Source organism: Rattus norvegicus, chromosome 15, assembly GCF_021556685.1.
Source record: "Rattus norvegicus strain SHRSP/BbbUtx chromosome 15, alternate assembly SHRSP_T2T, whole genome shotgun sequence".
Lineage (NCBI taxonomy): Eukaryota > Metazoa > Chordata > Mammalia > Rodentia > Muridae > Rattus > Rattus norvegicus.
This window is the reverse complement of record NC_141548.1, coordinates 16,486,039-16,498,464: the sequence shown is the minus strand read 5'-3', so window position 1 is coordinate 16,498,464 and position 12,426 is coordinate 16,486,039. Positions and strand designations below refer to the sequence as shown.

At 43.0% G+C, this 12,426-nt stretch overlaps 1 protein-coding gene across 2 annotated transcripts in view; it reads left to right on the top strand.

Moving 5' to 3' along the window:
* Nucleotides 1-12,426, top strand: part of Ptprg (protein tyrosine phosphatase, receptor type, G) — a 683,481-nt gene that overhangs the window by 375,617 nt on the left and 295,438 nt on the right. For both annotated transcript variants that reach the window (XM_087584907.1, NM_134356.2), the window contains 1 exon segment: nt 11,744-11,923. In XM_087584907.1, the coding sequence (XP_087441033.1) occupies nt 11,744-11,923 (180 nt within the window).

Below are 12,426 nucleotides of genomic sequence, written 5' to 3'. Positions count from 1 at the left end.
GGAAGTTTTCATCACCCTGAATATAATGAATATTCTCCCAAAGAGCAAAGCCCTGCTGGTGTCATTTTATTCCTGTCTGCTCTATAGCACTCTGTCATTTGATACCTGGCATAAGAATAGGGTTTCAAACAGTAAACAAGAGATATTGTGTAAGTGTGTGCATGTGTATATACATGTGTGGGAATGTGTGTGTGGGAGTGTATAAGTGTGTGAGTGTCTGTGCTTGGTTTGTGTGTGTGTGTCTGTGTGTTTGTGTGTGTGTATGTGTGTGTGTGTGTATGCGTGTGTGTGTGTGTGTAAGTGTGTGCATGTGTATATGCATGTGTGGGAATGTGTGTGTGGGAGTGTTTAAGTGTGAGTGTCTGTGTTTAGTTTGTGTGTGTGTCTGTGTGTTTGTGTGTGTGTATGTGTGTGTGCCTGTGTATGCGTGTGTGTGTCTGTGTGTGTGTAAGTGTGCGCATGTGTATATGCATGTGTGGGAATATGTATGTGGGAGTGTATAAGTGTGTGTCTGTGCTTGGTGTGTGTGTATGTGTATCTGTGTGTGTATGTCTGTGTATGTGTGTGTCTGTGTGTGTATGTGTGTGTGTCTGTAAGTGTGTGCATGTGTATATGCATGTGTGTGTGCATGTGTATGTGTGTGTCTGTGTGTGTCTCTGTGTGTGTTAGTTAGTTACTCTGTAGATGTGCTGAAGTTTGTCGTGAACTCAAGCAACTAACTTAAAACATTCAGAGCTGAATTCTGATACTGAGGACTGCACAGCAGCCCTCCCTTCTCCAGACAGGAAGTGCAGCCATGTTTAAACCAGACCTTCAACTCAGGGGCTTTTTTTCCTCTCTGAGTTGCGACTTTGACCTTCCAGGATAGTTCATTATCACACCAGCAAGTCATCCCCACATAATAACCCGAGCAGGCAAGTCTGAGGCAGAAGACTTTCCGTGAGCCTTTAGTGATCACGTTAAGTCTTTCTTGGACTCTTATCTGTGACCTTGGTGTTACTAGAGTAAAAATTTACAGCAAAGAACTCCAGACCTTGTTTCCTCTCCTTTTGTCTAAATGAGATCTTTAAATCCTAGCCCACGTTTGTTTCCCTTACAGGGAAAGAAAATGTAGGAAGAGCAGGAAAAAGGGAGGGAATCCAGAGCTGCCCCCGTGTGCCAGCCAGTGCACACTGCTGACTTTTATCTGTACCGTTTGTCAGCTTCATCTTGACGGATCTGTAGAGTGCACTGAGTCATTGAACTGGTAGTCTTACACCAGTGTTTGGATGATCTCTTGTAGCATTAGTTACAAACAGCAGGAAGCCTGCCCAGTCTTAAACACTAAGGCACTTGAAATGTGTCTAAAGATATAATTTATATTCCAAGTGTGCTGCGTTCAGGGACCTGACCTCTTATTTCTTTTCCCTCCCTCTCGGTTCTGCTTTCTGATTTTCTATTGTCTTCTGTTTGCAGGGCATGTCCCTCCCTTCCTTCTCCAGTCAGATTTGGGGAAGAGCCAGGTTTTTCCCACAGGGTCAGCAACACAAAGGCTGGGCCTCCCTGTATGAATAGCATCAACCTAAATCAAACCCTCTGAATAGGGAACCCCCGTGGCATAGTCAGTGTAGGCCTTGGCGGGAAACATTTCCTGACACATACTGCTGAAGAAGGTTGGGCATCTGTGAGTTGCCCTCTTTCTAGTTGGGTGTTGTTCCAGTTAGAGTTACTATTGCTGCAGTGAAACACCATGACCAGAGCTACTTGAAGAGAAAAGGGTTTGCTGGGTTTACCCTTCCACAGCATAGTCCATCATGACAGCAGTCAGGACATGAGCTCAAGTGGAGCAGTAACCTGGGATGCAGAGGCCATAGAGGAGAGCTGCTTACTGGCTTACTTCCCCTAGCTTACTCAGCCTGCTTCCTTATAGAACCCAGGACCACCAGCCCAGGGGTGAACCTACTCAGAGTGGGCTGGACCCTCTCCCATTGGTCACTAATTAGGAACAAGCCTTATGGGGTTGTTTTCTTAATTGAGGTTACCTCTCTTCAGATGACTTTTTTTTCTGATGTCATCTCTAAAGTTGGGTCAGAGTTCACGCCAGTGTGACCCAAGGGTTGAGATGTGGTTGCTTAAGGAGCATTATCACCCTCAGTCATGTTGCTTCTGCTCTAACTCTATGCGCTCTCTCTCTTTCTCTCTCTCTCTCTCTCTCTCTCTCTCTCTCTCTCTGTCTCTCTCTCTCTCTCTCTGTAATCCTCAGCAGTTCCTGTGGCTAACTTTAAGAATGTGTCTGGTGTGCTACAGGCTGGCTGGAGAATGTAAACAGACATAAGAGAGACAGAGCGATCCATGTCTATAATCCCTACAGTAACTGGGGGGTGACAGGCAGAAGCAGAAGCTGGTCTGTGAGATCAAAGCCATCCTGGTGTACATAGTGAGTTCTAAGCTATCTTGACAGACCCTTTCTCCTGAAAACAAGACAAATGTACCCATAAAGTTGTTTTGTGTGTTACCAGAAGTGCTTGTACAGAGCTTAGAATGTTCTAGAATTTTGAACTTTGTCTTATATAAGAGAAATGAGCCTCGATCAAACAGGATTAAGTTTCAACTCTACTTTCCCCAGCTAAATCATAAGTGGAAAGAGCAAACCTGTAATTCAGCTATTCTCTCCTCCCCTGGCTGCACCGTTTCCAGACATTGCTAATGGATCTAGGCTTCATGAATAAGCCCACAACAGTAATCAAGCAGTCTGGCAATCATTTCATTCTAGTACATCACTTTTTCTTAACTCCCTTGTACAACACATCTGAGCTCTCAGTTCTTTGTGTAGTGCTGTTTCCCCTCCTTCGGCGGTGGCCTCTGTTGAATCTAAGAAGTAAAAATGGCGAAAGATCACAGACTTTGCCAAGTAACAATCGTTGGCCGCTTGAGTTGTATCTCAGTTGAATAAAACGGAAAGAAAACTTTAGACCTAGAATCAGTTTCTCTCCATCTTATAAGCCTATAAGTTATTGTGCAACAAAGCCTGAGGTGACATCACTAACAGTTTAGACACACAGTGACCAGTCCTATGCAGTGTCTGTAAGAGGCCCCACTTGAGACCATACCAAGATTTGGAGGTATGAAATGATCCCAGTTAGAGTCAGACATTTGTGTTGAATGTTGAGTAGGCTGTGACATGAAGGGCTTTATCTGAGATATTTTTGAACACGCACAGTTAGAGACTTGGACTTTGAAAGACCTTCAGTTCTGTCCATTGCTCCTGTGGTACACACCCTGTTTTCCTCTGCTGTTTCTCTTGTATGTACTATCCCCTTGTATGAGTGTCCCTGTGCTGCCATACCTCTATGGCTCAGGCCTCCTGGATGACATTAATTACCATGTTATCTGTTTCAGAAAAGTAGAGACTCTCCAGGGCCCGGAGAGCTAAATCAGTGGCTAAGAGCAATTGTGGTTCTTTCGGAGGCCCTGGAATCAAGTCCCAGAAGCCTTATGGTGGCTCAGAACCTCTATATATAGTTTGTGCATGCCTGTGTGGTGTGTGTGTGTGTGTGTGTGTGTGTGTGTGTGTGTGTGTGTGAGAGAGAGAGAGAGAGAGAGAGAGAGAGAGAGAGAGAGAGAGAGAGAGAGCTGTTTCCTACAAGTACCAGGAGAAACTGGACAGATAGTCGTTGGTAGTGAGAAATGCACAGCCCGCTGCCCCTCTGTTCTGTTCTCAGGCGCTCCTTATGATGTTTCAGCTGCTTATTGATAGCTCCCATCACAGATAGGAAATAGGAATACAATGCTGTCCTGCTTAAAATTTACAAACAAAAATGTGGAGGCTAATTTTATCATCTATAAAGCCATCGCTCACTTCGGCACTGAGTTAAGAACTGAAATATTTCTCCTAACACAGATGAACAACTCCGTAATTATGCATTAATTAATAAAAGCAGCAGTGAGCACGCCGAGTGCTTTTTAGCCCTTTTTCCATTTTTCTACATGTATAACAATAAATGCATAAATAGTAATTAAGTTACTAGTTCTGGTGTGAGCAAACACATCATAAACTGAATCTCACGAAGTGTTTTTAATTAAAAATGGGATAATTTAAAGATGTGTATGAGATTGGGGGAAAAAGCATTAATTATACTTGGTAAAAAAAATGAACACATGTAATTTGGATTTTTGCTGTTGGTTGAAAGTGGACAGCAAGATACAGAGTAATAAGCCTAGATTCAGGTAATGTTTTTAATAAAAGTTCCTTGAGGGGGGCATTAATAAACATATTGGACTGGAAACAGCACATAACATGTATATTAGTTTTACTTTTAATTAGATTTAGACAGAATTCATTATTTTTAATGGCTTTTCATTAGTGAATGGAAACCATTATTTGAATCTATTGTGGAAAAATAATTTCAAGATGCGTATTTAGTTTTTGAAAAATACCATGTATGTATTTAAGGAAAGCATAGTTCGGAATAGGGATTGGGTGAATCGTATGCGCTGTAAGTAAATCTTCTGTCTTTATCTCGGGTCAGTTATTAAGAGAGAACTGTATTGAAGCAGGGTGGTACATTTGTCTTATCTCCACTTTTAAGTAGTGTTTCTTTTTATGGGTCATGTTGACCATGGGCAAACATGAAGAGAGTATTCTCCCTCCCTCCTTCCCTCTCTGTCTCTGTCTCTCTCTCTCCCTGATCTATTTGCATTTTGTTTGAATAAATAGAATAGCTAGTATTGGTTTAAAATTGATACCTGCTCCTTGAAGACCAGCTCCTTGAAGATATGTCTGCCTAAAAAAGAAATGCTGAATTTCAAACAGGCTCTGAGATATCCGCCTGGATTTGTAGGACTTGCAGCTATCTCGTTGTAGGGAATTCTGTCGGCTAAGAGCAGACGGTTGGAATGAATCTCCGGTTGTGTGATTTATTCTCCATACTGTGGGAATCCATCTTCCTGATGCTCATGTCCTGAACTGTAGTGTCCCACGATGAGAAAAATACAGTGACTTGTTAATGGCCCACTGAGGAGGACTTTGTTATCTTAATGCACAGATGATCCATGAATTAAGCTAATAATGTTGTTTCTTAACTACAGTTTTTAAAGGTGAATGTCTTCAACTTTATATGTCAAAAGGCTTTTTTTTTTTAATATGACTGTAAATAATGAAACATCACCCTTAAGCTTGCTGAAGTCCCTAACCCCTACTCCTGTAGCCCAGCCTCTCTTTCCTGGGTCTTTGCTCTGTGTAAATACTGTCCATGCATACATTATGTACCAACTGTTACCTATAAATCGTCACTGTTTGTATCACCTCTTAGGTCACGGACAGGTCCCAAATGCACTCAAGAATACCGATAATTGAACCTGTTTAACAAAGCTTACCATTGCGTCTAGCTTCTGCACACATTTAGAAATACTTCCTTTTTCTATTGGTAGGCATCCACTGAAGGATGACTTTTTGGTGGGACATGAGGTACACACCTGCAATTGTAGTACATGGGTACCTGATGTTGAAGAGTGGTGATTTAGAGGCTAGCCTGAGCTACGCAGGCAGATTCTGTCTCAAAACAAACACACAGAAATTGGAAACAAAGACAGTACCATGTCGTAGTGAGGTTAAGGTCTCTTTCTCTTTCTGTGGTCTGTGACGAGGTTTTACTCTGTCATGGTTTGTTGTTATTGGTGTGTGTGTGTGTGTCTGTTTGCTTTTGTGTGTGTTCATTTTGTTTTGTTTTCTGGCCTTGATGGTTTTCAGGTGCGTTGATCGAGTATTACATAGAGTGTTATTCATCTTGAGTTTTGCCCAATGTATTCTTCCTAGAAAGATAGACGGTATTGGAAGTGTCTGAAGAGCTACTTCAGAGATGACAGGCCATCCTTATAAAAGCCAGTCAGGATGTCCCCATTGTAACCAGGTCATGTAACAAGTGATGTTTGTAAGGCTTCCCCATTGTGAAGTTACTTTTCTAAACACCCTCCTCCCTCCCCTCCTATGCTGTTTTTCTGGGGCAAGTGGTGGAAGGACGGGTATCATGGAACTCAGGTTGGCCTTGGATTTTAACTCTCAAGCAAGTCTGACCTCCCTCTCTCACCTGAAAAATGCTTAGATTACTAATATGAGCTACACAGTCACTTGTAGGCCATGATGGGGAGATCCAAGCCATTCTTTGGTACATGTGGCACCCAACCAACGGAGCCACATCCCCAACCTCAGTTTTGTCGTCAAGCAAGTGACCAAATCAGGTACAGCTAGCTTTTAGCCCCATTTTCCGTAGAGATTGATCAGGTGTGCTTAAGACTCTCTGTCAAGTGAGAAACCTGCAGTAGACGACATTAGCCAAGTCAGTGTGTGCTTGAGGAAATGATATCATTCAACTGTCCCCTCCTCTGCAAGTCCTCAGGAGGTCAGGGTCTCTTCCATAGTTCCAAGCTATAAAATAGATGTGGCCACCTTCTTTGGCTCGCCCCTGTGCTTGTTTTTCTTATTCTGAAGCCTGCGTCTTGAGAGTTATTTGCACATTTTGTAACCCAACAACAAAACCAACACTTGTAGTACCCGCCCCTTAGAAAGCTTTCCTTCAGAGTCTGCTATTGTGCTAGATTTGTGGCATGGAGGATCTCACAGAGTTCAGCTAACTACTTTTCGGTATGAGCAAAATATCACACAGATAAGACAGCAAAGCCTCAGGAGTTTATGTTGGCCAGGAGAACTCCAAGGAGACTGGGACAGCCCTTTTCCTGAGCACCTGTCTCTCATCACTGCGCCCAGCACTGAGCAAGTGTGAAGGTCGTGTTTAAATATGTTCTGAGAAGGTTAGCGCTTCATCATCCTTTGCTGCCTTTGAACAGAGAGGTCTGTGAAAATATACATCGCAGTAGGAATTTCAATAGGAACTCCCCATGCTTCCTGAAGGGCAGCGAAAGCTTGGACCCTATTCCACTCTTACTTTCAAAACCACGGTCATGAATTCTGGACTATTCGATTCGCTCATAGATTCCTTCTTGCTCACCATAGTTTTATAGCACCCCTTACCTTGTCACGGTTAAGACGAATTCAGTGTATTAATGAAACTAAAGAGTGTTTACTGCTGAAATTCGCATCCCGACCCCACAGACCCAGGAGGTGAAGAAGATTTAGTAAACAGTCAGCAGATAGATGTACAAAATTAAAGTGAAATCACAGCCAAGAACACGCAGAGTGTCACTACAAGACACTTTTCCACTCTTCTGTTCCTTCCAACTTAGTTATTTTCATCTCAAAACATGCTTTAGTACTTACTTGAGGAGCTCACGTTAGATGACGGTAGGTAAAGGAGCACAAAGGATTGTCCTTTTAGGTGAAGAGCATCAGTTTACTTGGGTTTTCTGTTGCAGTGATAGAACACCACGACCAGGAGAAACTTGGAAGGAAAGGGTTAGGTTTAGGGCTTGTAGTCTCCCCATCCAGGAAGACAGGGCAGGAGCTTAAGGCTCTTGAGTCAGGCACTGAATCAGAGGCTATGGAGGAGTGCTGATCACTAGTCTGTGCCTCATGGCTTGTTCAGTCTTCTTTCTTGTAGTACCCAGCCACCTGCCCAGGGTTGGCCCCACCCACAAGGAGCTGGACCCTTACGCATCAGTCATTAATCAAGACAATGCCCTACAGATTGGCCTACAAGCAAATCTTATATGGCGGCATTTTCTTGATTGAGAATCGCTTTCCCCTAATTCCTCTAGCAAGTGTCAAGTTGATATAAAATCTTGAATAATATCGGCTATATACAGCAGGAATATAAGCTAGTTTCGGTCCCACCTAAGAAGTGCAGATCTCTGTTTGTTCAAGGTGCTTTGTGAAGGAAACAGGAAGTAAGAGATAGTGTGCCACAAGGAAATGTGTCCAAGATGGCTGTCATCACCTGCCTAAGAGACACTGTTTTCTTGCGGTTTTGCCTGATGCAGGGATTTGCAAAGTCCCAGCGACTTTTTTTCTACTATGGGGCATCTGCAAGAGCAGTAGCCTTGATCAGTACGGGACATGACAGGGGTCATATGTCCTACCTATAGCCATGCTCTTTCATGGCTTTGCTATCTGGAGGGGCCCATTATTTGGACCTAGAGAGAGGACACAGATATTCTGCCTGTGTGATCTGAGGCTACTCCGTGGTATAAAGTTGAAGCCTGGAAGAATCTTGTCCCACAGCTATAATCAGTAGTGGGGAAGGCACGTGCTGATGAGTAAGGAGTAAGTTAGCAATGGTGACAATGAAGTCCAACGGAAACCAAGAGGAATGGTTCTAGGAGGCCATTTTTATGAACACCACACTTAACAGCCGTTAGCTTCAGGTATACTCTCTGCATTCATTAAAAAGAAAATATCTTTCATCCTAGGCTGAGTGAGGAACACTGTTAGCTTCTCAAGGTTGGCAGGGTCTCTCTATTCAGGTAACAGGTGAATGGGTTGTTACTTTGGGCAAGGAAAAATCAGCCTGAGGCCTCTTACCCCACCAAGCTTTCCTGGTTGCAGAAGGTAAACCTGTTAAGGAAGCTGTATTGTCAGAGGATTGAGCTACTGAAGTGCAAATATCCTGCCCATTCCAAGAGTTCTTAAGAGAGAAAGAGCCCGTGAATGAGTATGGCTTATTTTAGGTGGTAATGCCATACCCATGATTAGGAAGCCATCTCACTGATGGGTTGGTTTAATTTGTTTTTTTTTTCCCCCTTGGCAAGCTAGGTGTCTGATAACTAGCCTATATTAAATGCCCTTTGTTGCTGTTTTTAAATTTTTTTATTCTACTTTACTTTGAAGCATTTACTCAAAATTCTAAAAAACCAAAAGCCTTCAACATGGTGAGACTGTCCAACTGTGAATGATTAAGGGTGTGAACTTCTATGAAGTGTCAACACCAGAGAGCTCTGTACAGTCTGGAATGGTAACAGTGCTTGGAAGTGAGAATAGGTAATCGATCCCTGAAAGGATTGATTGGAGCCTGGAGAAAGGGTTCCATTGCCTCCGCTAATGACATGGGGGTGGGGCTGGGGGGCTTCGCAAAGCAAGGGTGTCTGGAGCATGAAGCACTCCAGAGGAGAATTAATTTAAAATCTGAAGTGGAAGATCAGTTTCAATTAAAACTGCCCTTGAATATATATTGGGTGGAAGTGTGGAAGCATGCATGCGGTCAGCCTGAACCCTAAGATCGGAACGAACGAATCCCACCAGTCTGAGCACTAATTATTTTTTTATAATCTCCTAAATTATATTTCACCCCTCTAATGTGGATGGTAAATACCCCACTGACCTTAGTTTTTTTACTGTCATCATAATAATCTTTATTAGTGTAATAGTGGTGGTATAGTGAGATGATTATCAAGAGTCAGGCTTACAGTGATGGCTTGCCTCCATTAGTTCCTGGGCGTTGTATGTATTTAGCCTTATTTCCCTTTGCCCCATGGCATTGGCTATTACTTTATTCCAATTAGATGTTTCTATAAGGCATTTTATTTGTAGATTCCCATATACAATGTCCCATGTTTTGGCCATGACAGCCTATTCGTAGATGACCAGAATCCATATTTTGGTTCCCATTCCATGTACCAGCAGTTGACTCAGTCTTTCTATGTATTTTTTTTATGGCATCTGAAAGGACATGGAGACAGTGGAAAGAAGCTAAGTGGAGTCTTTAGTTATCCCACCCCGACTCCGATCTCTGACATGTACACAATGAAAATAAAGTTTGGCTAAAATGTTTGCAAAAAAATACACTGCCTTCCTTTGTGGCTCTTGTTAGCCTTGGGGAACTTAAACAAGAGGTGCTGTGTTCTGTGTAAAAACTTGACCTTGCCTTGCTTCGCTGCATTCTCGCCCGAAAGGAAATGACAACGTTCACTTTTTCTAGAAAGTATTAAACACTTGCAAATGACTCAAAAGTGCCCCTGGCTTATTACACCTTTTCCAATGTGTGAATGAGTCCTTTCTGATGGTCCACTTTTTCTCTTACTGTTAGGGATGGGCATTTGGGAGAATGACCCAGCAATATCGCTGAGCTGAAGTATTTTGCAGAGAGTGAGAATATGAAACCTTTTAAGGACCTATTCCAATTGCTCTTGCAGCGACGATCTGTCCACTTTCTCGACAGAGAAGATGTCTGTGGTTGTCGCTTTTTTTCTTCCGATGTCGTTGTTTGTGCCTCCTTTCAGCTGCATGAGACATAAGGGACTGTGGAATGATTGCCTGGTGGTAGGGTTGACACAGACTGCAGCCCTTGTTGACTAGCGGGGAGACTTACGGCTTTCTGTATCTTCCTTTACACGGGGTGGTTGTGTGGGCAGGCACAAAAATGCCTAATTCACTTTTCTATTCAACTTTTTCTGTGTGATATTTAAACAGTTGAAAGCTAAAAGTGCAAGAATGTGTGTGTGTGTGCGCACACACCTATGTGTGTGCACACGTGAGAGCAAATGTGTGTATCATGTCTGTATGTATTTGTGCATGTGTTGTGTGTGCATGTGAGTATATGTGTATCTCTGTGTGTGCCCATGTTTATCTTTATGTATATCTTTGCTCTAGTGTGATGCCTGTGCTGTATCTTCTGAACTCTTTTGACTTGCTATTAGCCTTATACTTAAAGGGCTCTCCCTCAATCTTTCGGCAAACGTTGTATCTTTCCTGCTTTGTTATATCAGTAAGATTCTAAAGGAGGCACGGACGTGGAAAGCTCTGAGAGCACACAGCCGTCACTTCACAGCCATCATGCCTAGTCTTTCATTTCCAAACTGGGCAGAGCAGCAAATGCAGTGTGTTTCTTGGCCTCCTGCCTCATAGGGACCCAGCTGAGCTCTACTGTGTGCTTGTTCCCTCCTTATCAATGCAGATGTTTTCATAGAAGTCTTTATTTCCGAGAGTGCTGAGTCTCAGCCGTGACTTCATCCTTCCTTTGCTTATGCTTATGGGATAGAGGCTTGGGAAGTAGGTGCAGGAGAAAGCTGTGGACAGACTGAGAACCTTCCACAGTCAGAGAAAGGAAATCCTGCTGGGCCTCCTCCATCGCCGAAAATGATTCTCATCTGGTTTGGAGTTGCATTTAGTCTAGAGTTTGTTTGTTTGTTTCTTCTCCTGTTCACAGGCTATTGTGAGCCAAGAGGAAAGTCATACTTGGGGTATTATTCACAGAACCAAAACACGCTAAACTAATTAAGCTTTTTTTTTTTTTTTTAATGAATGAGCACTCTGCTTATTTTTAGGATGTCTATTTAAAGATTTTCAAACATGGGAACAACCCTTAAGACCCTTCTACACAGCGTCCTGAGTCTGGCTAAGGATGAAGCCAGCAAGAGTTTGCTTGGAAATCAAAGAACCAACTCATGGAGATGTGGGAAAACTATACTTTGGAAGATGTAGGACTCATCTCAGCTTTGTGTGTGTGTGTGTGTGTGTGTGTGTGTGTGAGAGAGAGAGAGAGGGGGGGGGCATGAGTATGTATGCAGGGCAGAGGTCAGCACCAGGTGTATTCTAGTGTTTTCCACCTTAGCTTTTGAAAGCTTTTTTTCCTTTAATCTTGAGCCCACTATTTTAGCTAGACAATGAGCATACCTGTCTTCTAACGCTAAGATTGCACGTATGGACCAGCATGCCTGGTTTTACACAGATGCTAAGGATCTGAACTCGGGTCCTCATGCTTGCTTACAAGCACTTTATCCACTAACCCACCTCCTCATCCCCTTAGCTTCACGTCTTGTCTGTTTACACGCAGACGTTTGGGTCTTGAGGACTGAAGTGTTGCTTTTCGTTCAACAGGTGCCTATGGTCCTGAGCACTGGGTCACATCTAGCGTCAGCTGCGGAGGCAGCCATCAGTCTCCTATAGACATTTTAGACCACCATGCTCGTGTTGGAGAAGAATACCAGGAGCTTCAACTTGATGGATTCGACAATGAGTCCTCTAACAAAACCTGGATGAAAAATACAGGGAAAACAGGTAGGGTGGGTTATTTATTTCTTTGTCTTTGTTTACCAGCAACAAAAACCACTTTATTCTAGCACGCTTGTGAAATAGTATCCACTGGTGTAAGGGATCTAAGCAGTCTTTGGTTTGACAGCCAACCAGTGTTTGACTTCAGGCAAATACCTAACCATTCTGTGCCTCAGTTTTTACAGATTTATAAAATATGTGTCATAAAATAATACCAGGTGGTTAACACCAGCGTTGCAGTCGTCCAGTGAATTAATATGTTTGGTTCATAGACTGGACCTGAAGAGTATACTCAGTATGTCTAACCATTCTGATGTGGCAGACACCGACTACTGGCAGTTCCATTTAAATTTAAGTTTTAATTATAAAAATAAAAGCTGAGCGTGGTGACATACGCATATAACCTCAGCACTCGGGAGTCAGAGGCAGGCTGATCTGTGAATTTGAGATCAACAGAGTGAGGTCCAGGATGGTCAGTGCTACACGATGAGATCTTATCCGAGGAAAAG